The sequence below is a fragment of the Elephas maximus genome, chromosome 17 (assembly GCF_024166365.1).
Source record: "Elephas maximus indicus isolate mEleMax1 chromosome 17, mEleMax1 primary haplotype, whole genome shotgun sequence".
Lineage (NCBI taxonomy): Eukaryota > Metazoa > Chordata > Mammalia > Proboscidea > Elephantidae > Elephas > Elephas maximus.
Window position 1 is genome coordinate 66,664,777 of NC_064835.1, and position 26,533 is coordinate 66,691,309.

General features: G+C 40.7%; 1 protein-coding gene across 8 annotated transcripts in view; it reads left to right on the plus strand.

The window, feature by feature from the left end:
• AAK1 (AP2 associated kinase 1) overlaps positions 1–26,533 on the plus strand; it is a 188,005-nt gene that overhangs the window by 78,552 nt on the left and 82,920 nt on the right. For all 8 annotated transcript variants that reach the window (XM_049857597.1, XM_049857601.1, XM_049857602.1 and 5 more), the window contains exons 3-5: positions 6,352–6,470; positions 18,507–18,615; positions 20,620–20,762. In XM_049857597.1, coding sequence (XP_049713554.1) covers positions 6,352–6,470; positions 18,507–18,615; positions 20,620–20,762 — 371 coding nt within the window. The remainder of the gene's footprint in view (positions 1–6,351; positions 6,471–18,506; positions 18,616–20,619; positions 20,763–26,533) is intronic.

Consider the following 26,533-nt stretch of genomic DNA (forward strand, 5'->3'; position numbering starts at 1 on the left):
TTTGTCTTCTCAAGCCACCCTTTGAAATCTTCTCTTCAGCTCAGAACTAATAAAACAGATAAAAGTGGAGCTGCTTAATTTGAAGCTGAGAAGAACGCTGTGTGCAGAGCACTACCATGAAGTGGAGCCGTCTTCCCCTCCTGCAGCCACTGAAGTACCTCTGTAATCCTAGGGCTCGAGAACCTGATTTCAGAACCACCAATCTAGTCTTAACTTTTACAGCTGAGGAGATGGAGGCCGAAGAGATCCAGTAACTTGTCCAGTGTTGTCCCTTCTTTTAGATCTGCCTGATAAATTCCACTTTAACTGGGCTTTCTGTTTGATTCTTTAGAAAACTTAAGAAGGTTATTTTATTTTATGCTGGTTTTCTTTTCTTCAGGTAATGCAAAGAGAAGTTGCATTAAATAAGCAGCCTTCATTGGGTTAAACTTTATTTTAAGAGAACTGGGCAGGAAAGTGGAAGACAGGGAATGGAAAATGGGTCTGGATGAGGTTTTTCTGTTTTTAGTATCTTCTAGCTCCTTTGGCTTGTGTCTTCTTTCAATCCTAGACAAATGGAAACCTTTCCTAAAGGTATAAAAGGGACTTAGATTGGGAAATGAGATGTTCATTTATGTGTAAGGAATGAGCACATAGCAGATTTCAGTGTCTAGAAGGCCCGTTTTTAAAATATCCACCAAAACCCCTTTGGCAGCAGCAACAGAAATTCTTCCTGAGCACCGTGATGAGGTTCTTTGTCTCATATTCCTGGCCCTCATTGTTCTCATTGTCTGCCCAGCTGTCTCCCATCCCTGTGCACATCACTACACAGATCATCAGTTGGTGTTTTCCTTCTTCTCTTACTCACCTTACCTCCCCCATCCCTCACATTTCCTTCTAAGGGGAAGTCACTGGTGTCCTGATTCATTCAGAATGGCCCCTGGGGCTGGTACCGTGTAGCATGATTCATTGTTTGATTCAGAGCCCCGTTGCTGATGTTGAATTCAAGCCTCCTCAGGCCCCTCTCTGTGTTGCCAACTCTCAGTCACCACCTTCTCATAGGAGAGAACTAGGGACATCTGTCATCTTTGTTTATTCCTGAGGTAGAAGTCCAACTGATCTTAGTCATTTCATTGATGACTTCATGGTTCTATGTTTACTAAAGCCTTTTATCAGGAAAAGGGAGCCCTGGTGGCACAGTGGCCGAGTGCTCAGCTGCTAACTGAAAGGTTGATGGTTCAAACCCACCAGCTGCTCCATGGGAGAAAGATGTGGCAGTATGTTTCTGTAAAGAAAACAGCCCTGGAAACCCTGTGAGGCAGTTCTACTGTGTCCTATAGGGTCGCTATGAGCCAGAATCAACTTGACAGCAATTTTTTTGGAATGGATTTTGTCAGGAAAGTGGTGGGAAGCAGCTAATCCTAGGAGTTTAAATGAGGAAGGACCTATAAAACCAAAACCACAATGAGATCTTACTACAAGCCTACTAGACTGGCTAAAATGAAAAAGACTGACAGTACCAAGTGATGGTGAGGCTGTGCATTGACCAGAGTTCTCCCTTGTGGCTGGTCAGGATGTAAAATAGAACAACCGTTGTAGGAAACTATTTGGCAGTCTTATAAAGTTGGATATACACTTGCCATAGGGTTGCTATGAATCAGAATCAATTAGATGGCAACGGGTATATGACCCAGCGATTCCATTAGTAGGTATTTACCTAAGGGAGAAAAAAAAAAAAGATTTACCTATGAATGCTTGTAGCAGTTTTATTCATAATAGTCAAAAGCTGGAAACCACCCAGGTGTCCTTCAAAAGGTGAATGGATAAACTAGTTGTGGAATATTCATTCAATGGAATACTACTCAGCAATAAAAGGAAACAAACTACTAATGCACGTAACAGTGAGGATGAATCTCAGAAATACTGTGCGGAATGAAAGAAGCCAGACATAAAAGAGTACATACTGTATGATTCCATTTGTTCTCGAACAAGCAAAACTAATCTATAGTGACTGAGAACAGATCAGAAGTTATATGGGGTCATGTGGGCAGAGGGGAGATTGTCTACAAGGGGCATGAAGGAGCTCTTCGCAGTGATGGAAGTTGTGTCATGCTTGTGGTGATGGTTTTGAGCATGTATACAGTTGTGAAAACTCATTAATTGTACCCTTGAATTGGGTGCATCATATTGAGTGTAAAAAAATATTCCTATATATTTAATAGGCAAAGTGCATTTGTGCCAAAATGATCCCGTCTACTTCATTTGCTTACCTCATGTAATAGTTAAGATCCCTTTCCCTTCACGAGTCAATAAATTCATAGATGAGGTTATCTTGGTGTTTCAAAACATGCCAATAGGCAGAAAGACTGGCATGGGCTCTGCTGTGAATATCAGATTTTTTTTTTTTTATTCTGTCCAAACCATTTCATGCTAGGCTTTAGGTTTTTCCATTTAATCAAGATTTTGTAATGCAACTCAACCTGACATAAGCATCTGTATTGACAGCAGTGTAGCTGCCTAATTCTGTAATAGCCTGAAGCTTATTAAGCTGTGGTTAAGAATCTCTACCTGTTCTCCTGATTGGTGTGGTGAACATGGACATGTACTAGACAAGTATCTTGGATGGTGCTATCTCCCTTTACCTTCTAACCTAGTAATTTACATCTCCATTTGGTCAAATATGTAGTGATAATGGGAGACATTTTTAGACTGACAAATTTTATCAGGCTTGGATTTTGATCTCCTGGTCAGGGGTTCCTGTTTAAGTGTTTCTCACAGCAAATAAGCCTTTGCATGGGGATCGATGAGGAGCCCTGGTGGCATAGTGGTTAAAGCACTTGGCTCTTAATGGAAAGGTCTGTGGTTAAAACCCACTGGCTGCTCTGTGGGAGAAAGATGTGGCAGTCTGTTTCTGTAAAGATTACAGCCTTGGGGCAATTCTGCTCTGTCCTGCAGGGTCACTATAGGTCAGAATGACTCAACGGCAAAGGGTTTGGTTGTTTTTGGTATGGGCATAGATGCTGATAACGTGACTCCTTTTACATTAGGCATAGTGTTTCATAGCTTTACCTTTAGACTTGTGATGGCCGTAGGCTTTGAGATCACAGCTGGCTCTTGTCAATCACCTGCACTGCCTGGATCATGTAGTAATATCTAACCATTTCTTCAGTCCTGGCAGGAAAGTCGTCTTGCTACCTGGCAAAGCAAACTACACAGCTCCCATCTTGTGTCTGTTATCTCTAACTGTGGCACCACCAACTTGCTTCTTAAAAGAGTGCCTTGTCTTTTCAACCCTACTTAGTGGTGCCACATATCACAGGACTGTAGGAAATAGCCATTCCCAACTTTTGTTTTGCAGCACAGTCACATGACTCCTTATCTAAAGGAGTATCACACAGTTCTTCTCTATGACAGGTCAGATGGAGTGAACAGTTTTTGAACATCAGGCCTGATCTGTTCCAGGTTCTGCCGGTAACTACTCCAGGCCTTATTCATTTTCTCCACCCCGTAAAGCAGAACACTTGTGCTTAATGCTCTCTACCTGTTGCTGTCGAGTTGATTCCAACCCATGGGGCTGTAATATTTTCAGGAGCAGACTGTCACGTCTTTCTCCCACGAAACAGCTGGTGGATTCAAACCACTGACCTTTCAGTTAGCAGTCACTTAACCACTGCACCACCAGGGCTCCTTTAATGCTCTCTAGGAGTACAAATTCTGTACTCCTATGTACAAATTCTATGATTTTTTAAAAGTCAGAATATCTTATAAAATGAACATCCACTTGGCATATTCACAAAACAATTATACATGGAAATTTTATAATTTATACTATCGCTTTTCCCAATTCTAACTGACTCTCATGGACTTAATAGCTTTTTGGGAATAACAAAGGCGGGAAGTACTGTTGTATTAAATGTACATATTTATTACCAGACGAATTCTAATGCCATAAAAATTAAGGTGTGAAAAATATGCCTCTTAGAATTGAGGAAATATTTTTCAATGATAAGACTTGTTGTTTTTGTGAATGAAATGATACAATGCTAGTTTTTTTAAAGTAAATACTCAGAATTGTAGAATTAAAATTGGTAATTCAACGAGTAAGGAGACTTTAAAGTATTACAAGAAAATGTTATTGAGGTACATGGATTAGACAGATGACTAATTAAGTTAAAGATTGTGTGGTAAATTTAGTGTTCACCTGAGGAACATAGTAACAGGAAGTACACATACATGCAATCTCTGCTAAATCTCTATCAAAATGCACATTTGGAACATTTGAGCCCATTAAAATATAAATAATTTTTTACAGAATCATGTATATATTTTATCAAAACATGCAACAATGCTTTAATAATTAAGGCTCTTTTTGGTTGCAAAGAACAGAAAGCTACTGAACCTAGCTTGGAAAAGAGTAATTATTGTAAAGATACAACAGGACATGCCAAGAACACCAACAGATAGATACCGAAGCACTGCTAGGCCTCAGGGGAATTAGAACTGCGTAGTTAGGACTCAAGAATTATGTTCCAGAAGCTTGTGTCTCTGGATCGCTGCTTATTGTTCCCTGTCAGTTTTACTTGTGGCTGCTAGCCCCAGTACCATATCATAACCTCAACTCAGGTTTCTGTACTGATGACTTCCAGAACTCTTGGTTCACCTCCATCTAATTAGTGACCACTTCTACGCAAAGAATGGCCTGGCAAATTTAAAAATTTTTTTTGCCACACAGGATCAATGGACAGGAGGGTTAAATTATGAAGGTGTACAAGGCATGCAGGTGTAATAACTGTCTGATACAACTGCTGCTTGTCCCAAACCCTTCAGCTCAGACAGCTTTGCCATGCCTCTTTATCTAACCCCTCTTAACAGTGGCACTGAGCACCTCTTGCAATGCTTTGGGAGTGAGACTGGGGTTAGGAGTTCTAACAATTTATGGAACACTAAAGTGTAACAAATTCAGAGCATTTGGGAATTCTTGTTAGAATTTATAAACTTCTGTTAACGAATTAACCCTGGTGGCGTAGTGGTTAAGTGCTACAGCTGCTAATTAAAAGGTCGGCAGTTCGAAACCGCCAGGTGCTCCTTGGAAACTCTATGGGGCAGTTCTACTCTGTCCTATAGGGTTGCTGTGAGTCGGAATTGACTCGACGGCACTGGGTTTACTGGGTTAACGAATTATAAACCATCTTTTAGAGAAAAGTTAGTGCTGACATTAAAAGTCCGCCCGAGTTATCCTTGCCTAGGGTTAACGAATTGTAAACCATCTTTTAGAGAAAAGTTAGTGCTGACATTAAAAGTCCGCCCGAGTTATCCTTGCCTAGTTTCTGCCTTATGGAGGAGGACTTTCATCATATATGTCGTATCTTCTCAACAGCCAGTGAGGTAGAGTTGTTGTTGTTAGCTGCTGTGCAGATCACCTGCCCTCGACTCATCGTGATCGCACCTACAAGGGAACCAAATGCTGCCTGGTCCTGTGCCATGATTGGTTGCACATTTGCAGAAGTTAATCACCAGGCCTTTACTTAGTCTGGAAGCTCCGCTAAAACCTGTTCGGCATGATAGCTAAAACCTGTTCGGCATGATAGCAGCACACAAGCCTTCACTAACAGGTGGGTGGGAACCAAGGGGAATCAAACCCAAGACTCCCTCATGGAAGGCAAGAATTCTACCACTGAGCCACCACTGCCCCCACGAGGTAGAGAGGGTAGGAGACATCCTTAAGGCCTCCTGTTAGATTTTGAGTTGGGAGATGGGGTAAGGAAGGATGAGAAGGAAGTGGGAAACTCAGGTTGTTGAAATCCATTAACAATTATTATTTTAATAAGAATTACTGAAATAGTTTCCTAGCTGCTCTGGTGTGAAAGAAAGAGTGCTGGATTTAGAAGCAGAAGTCCTTGGTTTGGTGCTAATCTCTTTGAGCCTCTGCTTTCTTGAGCTAGGAACTACCTGTCATTTTAAAGGAAGAATAATACCCAGCTTCACAGGATTTTTTTTTTTCCACAGGATTATGGTAAGAATTAAGTAGAGTGTCAAGTGCTGAGGACTGTGGTTAGAATGTAGTTGGTTCTTTCCTTTTTTTTTCCCATCTTTAATTTGTTCGTTGATTTTTTTTTTTTAATTTGTAGACTGGAAGATAATTACTGTTCTTCCTTTTTCCTGAGACATGGGTTTAGAAACAACTTCTCTGACCCCCACAAGTAATATCTCTGACTTCTGAGAACCTAAGAGTGCTTTGTGCACCAGGCCAGCCCTAGGGCAGGCTGGCAGTGGCACTGGTACCATCATCAGTGACAACAGCAACTCACAGCCACCACAGGCATCCGAGTAATTTTTTGAACATGACTCAAAGATCTTGTGTTTCTCTCACAGGTGGATTTGCTATTGTGTTTCTGGTGAGGACAAGCAATGGAATGAAGTGTGCCTTGAAACGCATGTTTGTCAACAATGAGCATGATCTGCAGGTGTGCAAGAGAGAAATCCAGATAATGGTAAGGCTGCTGCTCAGACTTGACACTGCTTGTTTAAAATCGAGGGGGCGGGGTGAGGGACCTATGGGCTGATCCGGACTGTGTCCTCTCATAGAAAGCCAGACAAGCCCAGAACTTACTCCCTTGGGCCTTGTCCTCTCCAGTGGAGCTTTTCCCTTCCCTGAGATGGCAGAGAGGCCTCTGGGTAAGGCAGGAGTGAACAGCAATGAGGTATAAAATGCTGCTTTTGCTTGGCCACTCTTAGGTGGAGGGTTGAGAAGAGAGGAACATAGTTAGGACACTGACCAATTTTTAGGTCAGAGAAGTGGTTTGGGGCATTGGGAAAGGTTTCCAGTAATTATCTGTGAAATTTAGTCCAGAAACCCTAGCTTGTTACATAAGCCCCTTTACAGTGAGCCTTCTCTTCTAGTCCTGTCTCTGTCAGTTACCAATTCCAGTTTTCAACCCTCCTGAGCTCTTCAGCATTCTGTGAACATATCCTTCTACAACTTTGTATTGTGTACATCTAGTTCTTTCCACCTGGAATTTTTTTTTTTTGGGCTAGAAACATCTTACACATATGCTGTGATGCCATTTTTAGGAGGTCCAAGAACAAGCAAAAGTGACCTATAATGATAGAAATCAGAAAGTGGTTACCTGGGCGTGGGAAACTGACTGGGAAGGGGAACCTGGGGATTTTCTGGGTGGCAGAAATGTTCTGTATCTTGTTTCGGGTAGTGGTCACACGGGATGTGCAACTGTCAGGACTCAGTGTACTGAAATCTTAAGATCTGTGTACGTATTTTATTATATGTTAATTAACCTTAATTTAAAAAAGCAAAGCAAAACTCATTCTTCAAGATTCAGATTAAGATTCATATTGTGGCTGTGTTTAAAGAAAGAGCCCCTATCTGTTAGAAATACATGCTGAAATATTTATGGATAAAATAATTGAATGTCTTGAAAATAATGGGCAGGTTTAGAGGAGAAACAAGATTGGCCATGGATTGATGATTATCGAAGCAGAGTGATGGGTACATGGGGTTGCGTTAGTCTCTTTTACCTCCACTAGACAGTGTACATAATAAAAAATATTTAAAATATAGGCCTTCTTTTCTTTGTGCTTCCACATTACTTTGTTTATACCAGTTATTTTGCTTATACTGTTATAAGCAGCTCTGCCATCAGAAAGTAAGTTATTTAAAACCAGAAACTTTATTTATCTTTATATTCCAGCACACTGCTTATCAGAATAAATGTTTAATAAACTTGGAATGAAATGAATGTGTGACTAATGGTATTAGCAGATGCATACGTTCAGCTAGAGATTCCTTTGTGCCCTGGATTATTGCTTATCGTAAAGAGCAGAAACAGATCCAGAAAATGGACAGGGCAGCCTTGTAGGGACTCCACCAGGCTGGGATTACTCTCGCAGTGACTACTTAGAGTAACTAGTTGTGCTGCAGTGGGGCTACCGAAAGAACAACTCAGGATTTTAGAGAGCCTGATACTACTTTGGATTCCAGAAAGCTGAGACTATTGGGAAGGAGCTTTGGGAGAATTCAAGTATTGTCATCGCCATTGGCAAAGCAAACAGCTCCCACTCCCCCCAAGGGTTTATATACATATAATTGAGGCCACTTGGATCTATATACAAGGCACCAGTGTCCTCCCACTTGGCTGCCACACAACCCCAAGCCACCATTCTAGCAATACCTCCCACCACCTATCTCACAGTGTTCTAGATGCTTCTCATGACTCCTCCTCTCTCCTTGCCCTATTTTTGCTCAAATCTCATAGACTCAGTTTCCTGCTTGTACTGTTTCCTCTGCCTGGAATGTCCTTCTCATTCATTTTCTGATATTCCAAAAATAACCTTATTCTTTAACTTTTTCCCACTCATTTAGAAACATTTTCGAGGGCTTACTTTGTGCCAGGCCAGCATCGTAGTGAGGAATTAAGAAGATGTAAGCCCCCTAAAATATAAAAAAAAAAAAATATAGGAGCTCCCAAATTAATAGAACTGATTAAGAATTGAGTAAAAAAAAAAAAAAAAAAAACCATTGTCGTCAGTTGGTTGGCAGCTGAGTGCTTAACCACTGTGCCACCAGACCTCAAAGGAATTGAGTTACATGGGTTCGAGTTCTGGCCCAGGCATGTTATTAGCTGTGAGACTTGTTTGTTTCTAATTAGTTCATATTTTTATCAAAGCTTCAGTGCTCATGTAGGTGAACTAATAAGCTTGCTATAAAACATATCAAGCAGCTCTCCGAGGGGTCCTGCTATGCCATTTCAAGATCCCAGAAGCCTTGATATATTTCTAAATAACATGCTGATATTGCTAGTTCCTTCATTTTTCCCACATTTTAGGTGTTATCAACTATGAAAAAGCAAAAGTTTAGCTCTTTCATCTCCTGTGCTGCCCCATATCCTTGCATTATTCTCATACCCTGTTCTTCCAAAATGCCAGTAAGTTTTGGCAAAATGCTAGTTATTCTAGTACGCAGGTTTTATAGAATTATGTAAATAAAACGCTGTTCCTGCTGAGTCTCCTAGCGGCCTATGACTCCTATTCCTTTCCCCTACAACTCTGTTTTCGCTGGAAATAATATTTACCTAGTTTTGTTTTTTGATCTTATTTTTTTTTGCATATTTTTCACCAGTTTTACCCCGTACTCTGTCTTGTATAAATCATTTTTTTTAATACTTTTAAACCCATTTGGTATTCTGTCATTTTATCTTCTTGAAGAAATCTCTCCATCTTCTGACTCCATGCAGTCCAGACTGGTTGCTCTCTAGGCCTCCTTTACAGTCTTATCTTGGAATCTCCTGGGAATTTCCTTTGCCTCTCTTTTTTTGTTAGGTCTCCTGGCTCCTCTTTTTTTTTCTTTGCTCTACTCCTTCATTTTGGTGGAGCTTATTCTCTAGAGTCACTATGAGTCGGAATCGACTTGATGGCAACGGGGTTTGGTTTTGGTTTTTATTCTCTAGGGGAAACCCTGGTGGCATAGTGGTTAAGTGCTACAGCTGCTAACCAAGAGGTCAGCAATTTGAATGTGCCAGGTGCTCCTTGGAAACTCTATGGGGCAGTTCTACTCTGTCCCATAAGGTCGCTATGAGTTGGAATTGACTCGACGGCAGTGGATTTGGGGTTTTTTTTTTTTTTAATTCTCTAGAAGCTACCTGATACATGGGAAGTAAAATTTTTAAGACCTTCCAGATCTGAAATTGTCTTTATTTTACCTAAACATTTGTGATAGTCTGTGTATAAAATTCTGGATTGGAAACAATTTCATTCAATTTTTTGAAAGCCTTGCTCTGCTGTAGTGTAACGTTTAATGTTACTCTGAAGTCATCCTGATACCTGATCCTTTGGGTGTGACCATTTTTTTCTCCCCCAGAAATTTATAAATTCTCTCTTTGTTTCCAGTTTCCTAAAATTTTGTGGTGATATATCTTGGTGTCTGTATTCATTATCGTTAGGTATTCAGTGGGAATTTTAGTTTGTCTCACTAGGTGATTTCCTTTTCTCTCTTGCCTCTGTCTGAGACTCCTATTATCGGGATGTTGGCTCTCCACTTCCGATTTTCTTCTTTTGGCTCTCCTGTTTTTCATTTCTTTGTGTTTTCACTGTATATTCTGATTTCTTCAGAATATATTCCAGACATCCTGTTGAATTTTTTAATTTATCAGACTTTTTAATTTCTGAGAGCTCTTTTCTTGTTTCTGAAAATTACATACTGTTTTTGCCTCAGTGACTGTTTTTGTTTTGTTGTGTTTTAAAAGGTTTCTTCCTCCTGCATGATCATTTCCCGAAAAGTTTTATTTTGTTGTTGTTTGTTTTAATTGTCTTCCATACGAAAATTATTTACCAAAGGTCTGATAATCTTGGCTGTCCACCCATATTCCAGAGTGAGGCAATAAAAAGCTGGTTGGCACCTCTGAATGCATGGGTGGGGCATGCTGCCTAAGGGGTTCCCTGTAGGGTGATCTGGCAGAGCTATTTTGTGGTGGAACCCCCATTTTCAGTATTTTTAGATTTTTTTCTTTGGGGGTGATCAGATTTCCCAGAGAATATTCTTTTAGTCTTCTGATTGCCTTTGTTCAAAGAGCTGAGGAGGGGTGTTCATCATTTAGGATGTAAATTTTCACTTAATCTTTCTGCTTTCAATACTCCCGCCCACAACAGTGTGTAAATACACCAGTCTAAAACCAGCAAATCAAACCTGTTGCTCTTGAGTCGATTCCAATTCATAGCGACTCTACAGGGCAGAGTAGAACCGCCCCATAGCGTTTCCAAGGAGCAGCTGATGGATTCAAGACCTCTTCTACCCTCTCTGCGGAATAAACCCCTTTTCTTCTTTTGGGATGGGGAGAGGCCAGCTATGTAGCTTTGGAGAAGGATCTAGGATTTAATTTCTTAAATAGATTTTTCAGCAATCATCATACTTTTAGCCTCACCTTTACCCTATTGCTAGAGGTATTCAGTGTGGCCAATTCTTGAGCCTTCTGGTAGCTCATGTTTTCTCTGCCTTGTTACTGCCCGGCAGGGATGAATGTCCTAGTGCTCTACTCTGACATACTCCCTTTGCTGACATCACCCTGGGGTGGGTTGGGGCATTTAGTTAGCAGCCTCTTAAGGATGGGAGTCTGGAAACCCTGGTGGTGTAGTGGTTAAGTGCTATGGCTGCTAACCAAAGGGTGGGCAGTTCGAATCCACCAGGTGCTTCTTGGAAACTCTATGGGGCAGTTCTACTCTGTCCTGTAGGGTTGCTATGAGTCGGAATCGACTCGATGGCACTGGGTTTGGTTTTTTGGTTTACGGATGGAAGTCTAGGCTCCCCACTCAGCCTTTGCTAGCACAGGTGAGGATGAGGGCCAGTTTTTTATAGGGCGTTGGGCTGGAGTAGTAGAGTAGTTGTGTAATAAAAGTTTTCTGTCTTGCTAGGTTGTCCTTTTCTGCATTTGGCTAGTGAGAGTGGGCTCTTGTTGGGGCTTTTTTTGTCGGTACCAGTTGGCATTTCTGGGTTGCTGGCTTCTTCAGTTTGAAGCCTAGGATATATGAGGCACAGAGAAAACTCAGGGAACTCATCACTCTGTTGTTACTTGGTCACGAGGTCCCTAACCAGTCTGTTCATCTTCTTATGCTTGTTTTATATATAGTTGTACTTTGGAGGAATAAGAAAAAAGTATGTCTGCTCTGCCTTCCCAAAAGTGGAAGTCTTTGGTTTATGCCTTAAAAAAAAACAAAAAAACTTTACATCATTTAGAAGAGTTTTGAAAGGAAGCACAGATAATACTTGTGTTCATTCTACCAATTTTAATTAGAAGCCATGTGTGTCATTTACCTTTCGAGGCTCAGACTTCTGTCAAATGGAGGACATAACCACAGCCCTACCTCTCTCCCAGATTTTACAGAATTGGAAAAGTGCTTTGGAAGGTGTAATGTGCTTTACAACATGTTAAGTCTTGTCTGTTAGTAATCAAAGAAGCAAATTTTTCTCTGTACTTACCAAAAAAATCGATTGCCATTGAGTTGATTCCAACTCATAGTGACCCTAGACAGAGTAGAGCTGCCCAGTATGGTTTCCAAGGAGCAGCTGGTGGGTTCGAACTGCTGGCCTTTTGGTTAGCAGCCATTGCCCTTAGCCACTGTGCCACCAGGGCTCCACTATACTTACAGTGGGGTAAAAATGTGCATGTTGTACTCAGTCTCAAAGAGAACAGTTAATGGTTTCACTAGAGACATTTTATTTCAACAAATATATGATCAGTACCATTTATTAGAGCCTAGTATGAATCCTTTGATGCATCAAAAATTTGTCTTCTCAGTCACAACCTGTGTTCTGTGATGGAACCAGAGGGATTCTAGTTTCTGATGGATGGTTGGAAGGTAGGCTTTGGACTTTTGATCCCTTTGCCTGAAGGCAGGACAAGATTAATTATCTCCAGACTTAAAAGGATAAGTACAGTGATAGGAAAGAACTAAAGCTAAAGATGTGTCAGGTGCTGTTCTGTGTTCAGAACTCCCAGCCCAGATAGATTACATCCTCAGTGAACCTGATAATGAGGACACTGAGCTGTCACCAGTGATGTTCTGCTTAGAACAGAAGACATACCAGAAGATTCAAAGCAGGCAAATGTTTCCATTTTCCAAAAGAGGAGAGAGATAGATTCTGCACAGTAGGGAGCTCAGAATTGATCAGGGACAAGAATCTGGAATAGATTATTTTTAAAAAATGCTTATATGCTATCTTTCATGTAAGAAAGGTGAGATACACCCACGTACATATATGTGTATGCGTAAAAACACTTATGCATATTGCTTGAGTTTGCCTAAAGAAACATTGGAAGGATGAAGGAAGGAAGGGGGAAAAGGTGGTTCTCTATAAGGGATGGGAACAGAGTAGGAAATAATTGTTTAATATGTTTTTAAATTTTTGAACAATGTTAATATATTACCCGTCGATAATATAAATAAAATTTTAAGCTGTTTTGTAGTCATTTGGATGAGTAAGCAGGGATCTAAAGAGACATCAGGTTCAGTGAGAACAAACCGTGTCAGATCAATATCATGTGTTCCTTTGGAAAGGCTTCTGGAAAGGAAGCTCAGGGAGTGTGGAAGATTTTTAGTGCTCTGAATTTCGGCAAGTTGTTTAGTTAAGGACACTCACTAGACATCTTTGAGCAAGGTGCTGAGGCTAGACAGGATGCTGAGACAGATATAATTACTACTGGTTGTAAAAATTTCTGTTAATGGCTTGCTGTTAACCTGGAGAAGACTCTCTAAGGAAAAATCACCAAGACTTGCTATTAGCTTTTTTGTTATTTGACCTCTAATGAATAACTTGGTCAAAGAAATATAAGACGTACTTATCAATTATCTACCTAATATAAAGTTGGAAGATATAACAACTACAGGATCCAAAATGACCCTTACAGATTGGAGTAATGGACTGGTACTAATGAGGTGAAATAACAAGGATAAGGCCAGGTACTTGTTTTTTTTTATTTTACCCAACTTTACAGGTACAGTTCCAGGGAAGCAGAGAGTAAAAGCACCATGGAGGAAAGAGACTTAGGTGTTTAGTGGTCAGTTAACTTGATATGCATGTATAGTATGATGTGGCTGCCAGAATAAAAAATTATGACCCACCCTCAAGTATTTCATTCATTTCCTGGAGCCATTCTCTTTTCTTTGGTTCCTTGTGCTTTAGGTTTTTATATCTAAGAATTCATGGGCTAATCCAAGATCATGAAGATTTACACCTATGTTTTTTCCTAAGCATTTAATGATTTTACCTCTTATAGTTAGGTCTCTGATCCATTTTGAGTCAAATTTTTTATATGATGTGAGGGTAAACCCAGCCTAGTGCCGGTGTGAGGGTAGGGGTCCAAATTAATATATTTTTTTTGCATGTGTATATCAAGTTGACCCAGCGCCATTTGTTGAAAAGGCTGTTCTTTCCCCCATTGAATTGTCTTTTCACCCTTAAACCCTTATCAAAAATAAATTGACCATAGGTGTATGGGTGCTACTTAAAGTATTTTGTACTGGAATGTAACCAATGAACTGCATCTCTCATAGGAAAAGTCTTGCTAGGAAGAAAAAGTCAGCTCAGTGACTTGATCAGTTTACATTCTCTAGCAAGCTCCCCATCTTCTTACAGACTGATGACAGTTTAGTAACCAGCAGAAGTCTGTGGACACACTTTGAGCAACAGTGCTCTGGAGCCTTGCTACTAAAGTGCCACTGTCTAACAGCTTCTCCATCACCTGTTAGAAAATGAAAACCTCAGATCCCATACCAGAGCTACTGGATTAGAATCTACTTTTTAATAAAATTCTCAGGCGACTCATATGCATGTTAAGGTTTGGCCATCACTGCTCTAGAATCAGACTCCAGATAACTTTGAAGGTGTATTCACTAAGTAGAAGATTAGTTAAGGAGTAAGTCTTGGGAAGGGATAGAGGAAATGTTTGTGCAGGGAGGAGAAAGCTATCTAGAACTTGTTATGTAGCAGAAGCAAAACCCCATTGGCCCCAGATGCCTTGGTCTCTGATAGAACTCCAGGGCCAGCCCAGATCTCAAAGTTTTCCTTTTTACTACTGCACTGGAGTTGATAGTTTTTGTTTGCCTGTGAATAACTCTTTGAAAAGAGTTATAAAGGAAATTTAGGGTTATAGTGAGAAAAAGGGTGAGGGAGGAATGAACTAGTAGAGGGCAAGAAGAATTTTGCAAAGCAACCTTGAAAGAAATAAATCAATTCCAGGCTTTTAGAACTATGATGTAAAGACGAAGCTGAGATTTGGTTAAGAGGGTCTGTGGAACCATGAACCCTAGTGGGATTCCAGAAGTAGGACTCAACAGCCCTGAGTCATAAAATCAGAAAGCTGTTGAATATTTGAATGGAGGCTCAAAGTAGGTAAAGAAACCTTTTTGGAAACTTACCATCTGTAAATGAAGAAGTCTGCATCAGAACTTTGCAGTTATGTTGAAATTCTAAGGAAGAGTGGCCTGAGCAAATGATACATAGGGAAATTAGTTATGTACAATACTCATTTTTACTACTCTGAAATGAGTGACATGTTATTGATATGCTATTTAGAATGTTCCGTTTGGTCATAGAAACTGTAATATGAAGGTTTTTATAGATTTACTTAAGAATTGAGTCCTCAATTTTCTTATAAGGCTCTAAGATTCTTAAGCATAAATTCTCCTGCCACAGGGATTTTGAGGCACAAAACATCATTAATTAGGACCCCAGATAAAGTTGGAATTTGTAATAATATATAGGCTCTGGGTCGAAGGCCTGATTTTCAGATGGTAGCTTTTATGTGTGTTTATGAAAAAGGGTTTTAGGCACTTTAAGCAAAGTTAAATATGAACATTTGTAAGCTAAATACAAACCATTTAAAATATCTGTTTAATAAATCAGGTCTCCTAATATCAGTGTTTTAGCCCATTATTAATCTCAAATGTTTAAATGGCAACACAAACCCTTCAAACTTATTATTGCTTAAGTCATGTGGGATAAACTGGTCTATAGTTTAGTTGAATATGCCCTTCACCCCGCCTCCCCAAAGATCAAATTTTGACTTCCATTCATCACATAGACTTTGACCTCAGTGTGGCATATAATAGTTAATGCAGGGGCAGCAGAGCGTCTTCCTCACATCTTACCTTTTCCTGAGTAGGCAAGTGGTGGCTGAGATGCTCCCCAGTATGGGTTCCAGCCCATACCCCTGTGTCCGTTTCTCTCTGTAAGCCTGCAGCTGGTCTTTTACCTAAAGCCTAGGGAAAGCTCTGGCCTGTTACTGCTGAAAGCTGGGCAGCAGCTGGTGCCAGTGTGCCCTAACCATGAGACAGCCTCAATTTACAGTAAGGTTTTCTCTGGACTTCTTCTACATTTCATAACCATTCAAACAAATCTTCTCCATCAGAGCTGTAAACCAGTGTGGTTTTACTCTAAAATCTGAGATGTTGCTACACTTTCAAGTGGTTACAGGTAAACCCCATAGTCTTCCGTCAAAGAGTAGGCCTGTTTTTGCTTGGACACATCTGAGGATTTCTGCAGATCTCAGAATGAACAGGAATTTGGGCATGAACTGTTCAGCACACATCTTGGCCAACTGTCCCAGGGAGCCATCTGCAGATGTTAATTACCCAGCTGTGGTCCTCTCATCGCTCTTGACCTCCTCGGCTCTCTGGGATCTACTGAATATTGGTTTGTTTTTGCGTTTTTGTCCACCAGACTCTAATTTGTTACTACTCTTGGATAAGATGAACTCAGAGGGAACACTGCTGATTCTTTTTTCAAATAGTTAAATGTAGAGATATTGGTCTTTTACTTCTATTCATGGACATGATCTTCTGCTCCATTTTGGCTTCAAAGCCTTCTTTCTGGTTTTTCTTACTTCCGGGACTGCCTAAATGGAAACAAGCTCTAGAAGAATTGATGGTGAGACTAAAAAGCACAGGGAAGGATAAAAAAGCCAAACCAAACCCACTGCTGTCGAGTTGATTCCTACTTATAGCGACCCTATAGGACAGCGTAGAATTGCCCCATAGAGTTTCCAAGGAGCACCTGGTGGATTCAAACTGCTGACCTTTTGGTTAGCAGCCGTAGCACTTAACCACTATGTCACCAGGGTAGGATAGGCCTACAAAACGTGAGCCCTGAAGTCACTTTCTATGTTGAAGAAACTTGAAATCTCTAGAGACTGCTTTTTTCGTCATCATTTCCCTTATCTGTTATCCAAAGCAGTTGCTTTCAACCTTCTATTTCTCTCATCAAGCCTCTTTCTCATTCCCTTACAATTGGAAGATTACCTTGCTCTTTACCAAAAACAAGCAAATACACAAAACACAGTTGATCTGAGCTCACTCAGATTCCCTTTTTCTCCCGCCTTAAACCAATCTACGTATCCATCCTTGTCTCCTTCCTGCTTGCCAGTAAAGAAATGTCTTTTGAAGGCCAGTCCTGTAACAGTGCTCTCAGGACTTTGGTCCATCAGATCTCCTTGCCCTCTCCTGGATCTTTAAGCTCTCTTTCTCTGGCCCCTTCTGCTTTGCAGCACTCATTTCTCTCCATCCTTCCTTCAGTGCTGCTCCACTCTTTAAGCATAAAATGTTTGGAAAGAGTGATCTGTAGTCTGGCTCTACTTGCTCAACTCCCATTCTTTAAAAGTCCAGTTCCATTCTCACCTCTAACCCATTCCTTCTGTGAAACTGCTCTTGCATAGATCTCCAGTGACCATTGCCAATTCCAATAGTCACATTTCTACCTTTGTCTTATCTTTTCAGACAATAAAAAAGTCATTCAGTGGAAAGTTCTATTGAGTTTTTACTTTGATGCCTAGGGTTCAGATGTGTTCACTTGATAGTCTGAGGCTTTGTCTTGTTTTGGTATGTAATTTCATATTAAAAGAAGTTTATTTATCACACTAAACAGCTGAATCTCCAGCTAGGGTGGTGGTAGGTACTGATCTCATGATCCAAACTGCCAAGTTTGTATGATGACTCTTAAAGAACCACAAATTTTCCAGACCTGTTCCCTCCACTTTTTGAAGATAAAAATAAAACAATTCATTAAAACTAGTTAAATTAAAAAAAAAAAAAAAAACTAGTTAAACAAAATCTTAACTTGTTTCTATGTAAAAATCATATTACCCAGCTTGCTTACTTTTTCTTTCTCCAACTTCTTCCGTTTTAATGACCTTGGAATTTGGACATCATCACTACAAGTATTTGCCTCTATGGACATTGAAATAATTATACCAATGTGTAAGGCAATCTCCAGTGCTGAAATGGAGCCTGACTCATAGGAGGTGCTCAGTAAATATTTGTTCGATGAACGAATTTCAGAAGCGGACTGGAGAGATCACATGTGGTTGCAACAGGGGAGCTGGAAGCATGAACCTTCTTACATCGCAGTTGGTTGGCTTGAAAGGCTTACTTATGAGCAAAATGCTTAGGTCTGGATGTGCTGATAGTCCCTTCAAAACTATAAAGCGTTATTCTTTTCTAGTGTTTACTTACTAAAAGGAGAGAAACAGTATGAATTATTTAAAAAGTCAAGTTGAATTCACTTGTGCCCCTGCTTACAAGAAAAACGTCAGTTTCATTTTTCTGAATGAAAAATTCAGATATTTAGATAGTTCATACTGTCTCTCTCCTCTTAGGCTCTCTGCAGTGCTTAAAAGATATGGAGGCTAAGAGATGCTAAGTCTGCTGTCAACTCCTGATTATAACATTCAAAGTGATGGATAATACAAGGCTTCATTTTTGTTAAGTTTAGGAAGCTTTGGAGAGTTTTTGCTTCTGGTTTGCATGGAGCATTGATGTGGTGAGCAAGTAGGCTCCATGTGTGCGTTTGGCTCCAGGAGAGTGTGGTGGTTTAGTAGGGTTATGGAATTGCTATTAAATACCTCAAAGAGGTTCATGGATAGATATCCCTGTGTATTTAAATTATTTGTGTTAATGGAACTGACTGGCTCATTCAGTACTTATTGGTATCTTTAACTGATACTGTGTTTCTCAACTCTTGTTCACAGAGGGACCTGTCCGGGCACAAGAACATTGTGGGTTACATTGACTCTAGTATCAACAACGTGAGTAGTGGCGATGTATGGGAAGTTCTCATTCTGATGGACTTCTGTAGAGGTAAGTAAATGAACCATACTCTGAAGCTCTCATTTTTCTAGCATTTTTTTTTTTTAAATAATTTTTATTGTGCTTTAAGTGAAAGTTTACAAATCAAGTCAGTGTATCATATATAAGCTTATATACACCTTACTACATATTCCCATTTACTCTCCCCCTAATGAGTCAGCCCACACACACCCTTCTTCCAGTCTCTCCTTTCATGACCGTTTTGCCAGTTTCTAACCCTCTCTACCCTCCCATCTCCCCTCCAGACAGGAGATGCCAATACAGTCTTCAAGTGTCCACCTGATACAAGTAGCTCACTCTTCATCAGCATCTCTCTCCAACCCATTGTCCAGCCCCTTCCATGTCTGATGAGTAGTCTTCGGGAATGGTTCCTGTCCTGGGCCAACAGAAGGTTTGGGGACCATGACCACCGGGATTCTTCTAGTCTCAGTCAGACCATTAAGTCTGGTCTTTTTATGAGAATTTGGGGTCTGCATCCCACTGTTCTCCTGTTCCCTCAGGAGTTCTCTGTTGTGCTCCCTGTCAGGGCAGTCATCGGTTGTGGCCGGGCACCGTCTAGTTCTTCTGGTCTCAGGATGATTCTCTAGCATTTTAAATGTGGGAAACTGAGAGCTCAAAAGGTACTGAGTCTGCTATCAATTCTTGGTTGATGGCACAAGCACTTCAGAGCAACTCAAAGTTGCTGGCACAAGCAATTCAAAGTGATGGATAATACAAACCTTCATTTTTATTAGGTTTAGGAAGGTTTGATGCTTGTATATGAATGAGAATGAATGTGTTCTTTGTGAGGCTTCAAAACATATGACAATTGCATATAATAAAAACCCAACTCCAGATGGACTAAAAAACAATGCAGCTTCCCACTCCCTTGCTACCATGTTCTCTTCTCCTCCCACATCACCATCCTTGAGTGATAGGATAAAAGAATCCTTTTGTTTTAGAGGAAATGACCTTCCTCTCCTTGCTCTTCAGCTACACATCCTAGTAAGGCCACATTCAAACGATGGTACTGTTAACAGTGGTGTTAAGTAAGTTGAAAGCTTGAAGTGTTAAACAGCATTTATCTTGGGAAATCCAGACCGTAGCATAAATTTATTCAGAGTTAACTGCATTTCATACAACCATTGTTTGAAGGTTTGACTCTTTTGGTATAAGTAGCTGCCACTTAAAAACTCCAGTCATTGTCTCGCTGTTTGGTGCCCTGTTTTGTAATCACTGTTATTCCTATAACATTTTTCACTGCCTTTAAAGATACCATATATCAATTGTGTTGCTGATCCCCAAAATATGATGTTAACCGGTGTCAGCCTCCACTATAATACTTTAACCCGATTCTATAAAATTCTACCAAATTTGAACTTGACAATTTGTTTCCTGATGCCTGTTCCTTTTTGGTCATTAAAATGTTTAGAGGCCAGGCAGTATGAGCATCTAAAAAAACCAAATTAGTTGTCGTGAAGTTGATTCTGACTCTTTAAGCATCACTGGGTGTGTAAAATTTGTAAGTGAGGTCATCAACCTTTTGTCCTGGATCCCTCAGCACCTTTTCCACTAGCCAAGCAGCAAGCTGTGAAACCGGAGACCAAGCTGTTCCTAAAGTACAGACTATGAAGTTGTCCTTTTCTGCACCTTATATCTATCATGTGATCGGAATCTTACTACTAGATGTGGCAAGTTGAATCTGTGACCTCATCTCATACATAATCAGGACAATATAAGCAGGCGCCTATAGCAGGACCATATTATCAGTTCCATTGCTAATCTTGAAGCCATAACGAGGGCAGCTCACATCTGGGGTGCTTTATAAAATAACTTTTTGATACATTAGGATAGGCCCAGGGTATGAGGAAGCAAACCCCATGCTGGGAGCCAAGATGGCTGGGTTCTAGTCCTGGCTCTGTCGGTAATCAGCTTTGTTATATTAGTCCAGGAGGCTCCTGTCTGGGCTTGCTGAAAAGTCTGAGTGTTTATAACCTCTCCTTTGCACCCTCTCAGGAGGCCAGGTGGTAAACCTGATGAATCAGCGCCTACAAACAGGTTTTACAGAGAATGAAGTGCTCCAAATATTTTGTGATACCTGTGAAGCTGTCGCCCGCCTGCATCAGTGCAAAACTCCTATTATCCACCGTGACCTGAAGGTAAGAGACTTCATGTTTCATAAAGTGCATTCTTACTGAGTATTTTTTACTTGCCCCAGGATGTGAAAGAAGTTTAATACATAGTCCCTAATACAAGCTTCCATTTGCCTTGGGGAGAGAAAATACAAAGGACAAAAAAAAAAAAAAAGTATAGTTCAGGTATCAATTTTATTACCTAATAGCCTCCAGAATTTTTTTTTTTTAATTTATTGTGCTTTAAGTGAAAGTTTACAAATCAAGTCAGTCTCTCATACAAAAACTTAATCACACCTTGCTATGTACTCCTAGCTGCTCTCCCCCTAATGAGACAACACACTCCTCTTCTCCACCCTGTATTCCCCATGTCCATTCAGCCAGCTCCTGTCCACTTCTGCCTTTTCCCCTCACCTCCAGACAGGAACTGCCCACATAGCCTCCTGTCTGCTTGAGCCAAGAAGCTCATTCCTCATCAGTATCATTTTCTGTCTTATAGTCCAGTCCAATCCCTGTCTGAAGAGTTGGCTTTGGGAATGTTTCCAGTCTTGGGCTAACAGAGGGTCTGGGGACTGTGATCTTTATGGTCCCTCTAGCCTCAGTCAGACCATTAAGTCTGGTCTTTTTACAAGAATTTGAGGGATTCTCTGCTTTGTTCCCTGTCGGGCAGTCATTGGTGATAGCTGGGCACCATCTAGTTCTTCTGGTCTCAGGCTAATGGAGTCTCTGGTTTATGTGGCCCTTTTTTTCCCTTGGGCTTATATTTACCTTGTGTTTTGGGTGTTCTTCATTCTCCTTTGCTCCGGGTGAGTTGAGAACAATTGATGTATCTTAGATGTCCGCTTGCTAGCATTTTTAAGACGCCAGGTGCCACTCACCAAAATGGGATGCAGAACGTTTATTTTAAAACATCTTGTTATGCCAGTTGACCTAGATGTCCCCTGAAACCATGGTCCCCAGACCCCCGTCCCTGCTACTCTGGCCTTCGAAGCATTTAGTTGTATTCGGGAAACTTCTTATCCTTTGATTTAGTCCAATTGTGCTTACCTTTCCTGTATTGTGTGTTGTCTTTCCCTTCATCTAAAATAGTTCTTGCCTGCTATCTAATTAGTGAATATCCCTCTCCCTCCGTCCCCACCCTCATAACCATCAAAAAATATTTTCTTCTGTGTTTAAACTGTTTCTTGAGTTCTTACAATAGTGGTCTCATACAATATTTGTCCTTTTGCAAAATGCCTTCCAGATTCCTCCGTGTTACATTTCATGGATTCATCGTTGTTCTTAATTGTTACATAGCATTCCATTGTGTGAATGTACCATAATTTATTTATCCATTTATCTGTTGTTGGGTACCTTGGTTGCTTCCATCTTTCTGCTATTGTAAACAGTGCTGCGGTGAACATGGGTGTGTATGTATCTGTTCGTGTGAGGACTCTTATTTCTCTAGGATATATTCCAAGGAGTGGGATTGCTGTATCGTATGGTAGTTCTATTTTTAGCTTTTTAAGGAATCGCCAAATGGATTTCCAAAGTGGTTGTACCATTTTACATCCCTACCAGCAGTGTATAAGTGTTCCAGTCTTTCCACAACCTCTCCAACATTTATTATTATTATTTATTAATTTTTTTGATTAGTGCAAGCCTTGTTGGGGTGAGGTGGTATCTCATTGTAGTTTTGATCTGGATTTCTTTAATGGCTCTAGAAATTCATTATAATCACCAGATACCCTATCATGTGTTGTTTTTGTTTTCCCTGATATACCTCCAAATTTACTTTTCCTGGGTCATGAAAAAATAATATGCTAATTTAAATAGTTTGTAAATAATGATGTTTGGTCTCTAAAGTCTGTGTCATATTTTACAAAATCCATCATTAATTGATTATTTTAAATAATTAGCATCACCTTGCATCATGCCTTTCATATCAATGGCACTTGACAATGTTTGTCAAATGGAATTGGCACCGGGCTAGAATTCAGCTAGCATTGATTGAACACTGACTGTATGCCATGTGCTCTGCTAGACACTTCATATACACTCTCTCATTGGAGGGAGATTCTTATCTCCATTTTATAGTTTAGGAAACTGAGAAGCAGAGAGATTACATGACTTGCTTAAGGTTATTATAACTAGGAAGTAGCAGTCCCAGAATCTAAATCTAGCATTTCTGTGTTTAAATTACAATTTCTTCTCATTACACCTGTGTTTTGGGAAACATGCTTCATGGCTAATGACTTGCATCAGAATCTTCTTGTGTGCTTGGTAAAAGTAAGTTGCTGGGTCCTGCACTGAATCTATTGGGCCAGAATTTTGGTGGTGGTGTTGGAGAGGCCCAGGAATTCATATCTCCATAAGAACCCTGGTGGTTCTTGTATATTCTAAAGTTTCAGGATCTCAGCTGCACACTGGAATTCCTTTTTTTTTTTTAACTTAAAAAAATGAGATATAATTCATATACCATAAAATTCACTCTTTTAAAGTATACAATTTAGTGGTTTTTCAGTATAATGGCAAGGTTGTGGAACCATCACCACTATCTAATTCCAGAACATTTTCATCACCCCCAAAAGAAACCCTGCAGCCAGTAGCAGTCACTCCTCCTTCCCCCTTTCCCCCACTGATCTACTCCCTGTCTCTATAGATTGGTTTGTTCTGGAGATTTCTTATAAATGCAGTCATACAATATGTGACCTTCTGTCAGTACATGTCTTCTTTCACTTAACGTGTTTTTAAGGTCCATCTATATTGTAGCATGTATCAGTACTTCATTTCTTTTTATGGCTGAATAATATTACATTGTATGTATATACCACATTTTATTTATCCATTCGTGTTTCTGCTTTTTTGGATATTATGGATAATATTGCTATGAACATTTGTGTACTAGTATTTGTTTGAGTCCTTGTTTTCACTTCTTTTGGTTATATGCCTAGTAGTGGAATTGTTTTATGGTAACTCTGGAAACCGTGGTGGCGTAGTGGTTAAGTGCTACGGCTACTAACCAAAAGGTTGGCAGTTCGAATTCACCAGGCGCTCCTTGGAACTCTATGGGGCAGCTCTACTCTGTCCTATAGGGTTGCTATGAGTTGGAATCAACTCGACAGCAGTGGGTTTGGTTTTTTTTTTATGGTAACCTTATGTTTAACTTTTTGAGGAATGGTCAAATTATTTTACAAAACAGCTGCACCATTTTACACTCTCACCAGCAGTGTATGAGTGCTCCAATTTCTTCACATCTTCACCAACACTTGTTATCGTCTGTCTTTTTTATTATAGTCATCCTAGTGGGTGTGACATGGTACCTACTGGCATTTCTGTGCTAAGGCGGTCAGCTTACAGGAAGATCCTCAGGTTGCACCTGCACCCTCCAAATATCTTAGACTTCTCCAGAGTAACTCTGCCCACAGTCAGCCCCTTTCCTTAGTGAGAAAAGGAGGGTGCATCTCGGTGGACATTATTGTGAACCTAGCATGGGTACCGGTACGTAATTCTGTAGGGGTGATATAGATATAACATGTTTCCTACCCTGAAGATGTTGAAAGTATTCTTCATGAAGGATATAAAGCCTGTGAAAGCTGGAACCTGTGTAAGGTGGAAACCTGCCAGTGAAGGAAAGCACAAATACTTTCCACTAAAGCTAGCAATAGTAAGTGGTAAGAATATACCCTGTCAAAGGCGGAAAACGTGTGATACCCAGAAAAACAAGGCAGTCCCATCGAGCTCTGGCTCTCACAGGTTTCACCGTATTTAGACTTGAAACACAAATAGGTGAAATACAAAACTCTTTGTGACAAAATAATGACTAGAAGAGAATCAAGTGGCTTAATGTATGGTCAGAAAGTGAGACCAGGCAGTGGCCATTGGAGTTATCTGGAAAAGTGGGATTTTGAAGGACAGGTGGGACATGGGTGGTCACAGGATGAAGGACATTCCAGATTCCTGGCAGAGAGTGGAGCCTGAGCGTAGACTGAAAAAGGGAGTGGCAAGGTGGGGGATGGGGAGGCAGGTATGACCCAGTGCAGGGGCTACAGCGATCGTGGGCCACTGCTTCGAGTATGTATTGACACTTTATTCCTAGTCGTCTGTAATGCTGAGTGAAATCCTCAGGCCTGTTAGCATGCATTTTGAAATAGGCAGTGATACAAAAACGTTAGGCTATGGCTTTTTTCCCTGCTGCCTGCCTTGGGGAAGAGTTTGCGAGGGGCACTTGCAGGGGAAGTGTGGCAGGGCAGCACAGAGACTGGCCTGTGAGTGTGGGCCTGTGACTGACCTGTGTGACCTTGGACCTCTCCGTGCCCCATCCCCCCTCTTTGTAAAATGGAGTTAGATTTTATATTTGAACTCTGTGATCCTGTAGCCCTGTGGGACCAATACTGATGGCATACACGCATGAGAGATGAGCAAAGGCAGCTTCCTTCCAATTGCCAAATGCCAAATACCCTTTCCGGTCCTTGTCTTACTCTAGTCCCGGTAGCCCTTAACTCCTTAGTGATTTTCTCCTCCCTTGACCTCTGCCCCAGTGTTCTCTCCTGGTGTCCCCCCTGATGCTTCCTTCCCACTATGCTGGGCTTCTTCTTCAAACCCCTTAGACTCCCTGAGCCTCAGTTTTTCAGTCTGCTTTGTTAGGGCTGGTATTATAAGGATTCATTGAGACAACACACATAAATCTCTAGTTACATCCCTAGCGCAATAAATGCCTGAGAGGGCACAGAGGTGAGGGCAAGGGGAAGGGACAGAGAGGGCCATAGAGGATCATTTTAAAGAGTACTGTTTGCATGTTCTTAAAATTTTCCTTTATTTTTAACTTTTTAAGCATTTATTGAATTAAATGATGTCTAAATGAGCATGGGTTCGTATCAGTAAATAATACCTGTTCAGTTTACATGTATCCAGCATAACGGTGCCCTATGGTGTGCCCACTCACAGTGATGTTGCGAGGTGGTAGGAAAGCAGCCTCCTGTGATGGGAACCTAAGCTACAGGGAGCTCAATCTCTTGCCAGGGGACATGGAGTGGGTCAGTGGAAGAGCTAAGGCAGCAGGAGCCCCAGACTATTCCTTCACTACACTGAACAGCCCACAAGATGTTTCAGCAAGAAAACCTGGAGCAAACTGGAATCAGGGGACAAGGCAGCAGCATAAGAGAGTGCTGCCACACTCCTTTCCTTAAACCACCTTCAGTCCATAACCTCACACCTCCTCAGTGTTCTAAGGGGGAGGCCACGCAGTGCTAGGGGCATAGTCTTGGGCTCTGTAGTCATGTTTTAAGGAGTCTGGTGGCGCAATGATTAAGCACTTAGCTGCTAACTGAAACCCACCCAGCAGCTCTGCAGAAGAAAGACCTGGCAGTCTTCTTGCAAAACATGAATCTGACAAAAGACTTGTATCCAGAATATACAAAGAACTCTTAAAACTCAGCGGTAGGAAAACTAACAACCCATTTTAAAAATGAGCCAAAGATCTGAACAAACACTTCATCAAAGAAGATATGCAGATGGCAATTAAGAATATGAAAATATGCTCAGCATCATTTGTCATTAAAGAATTGCAAATTAAAACAACAAAGATACTAATATGTACCTATCGGAATGGCTAAAACCCAAAAAATGGACAATACCAAATGCTGGCGAGGATGTGGAGCAACAGGAACTCTCTTTAATTTCTGGTGGGAGTGCAAAATAGTACATCACTTTCGAAGATGATCTGGCAATTTTATACAGAGCTAATCATAAGCTTACAAAGCTTACATAGCAAACATAGTCTTACTATATGATTTAGGAGTTGTGCTCCTAGATATTTA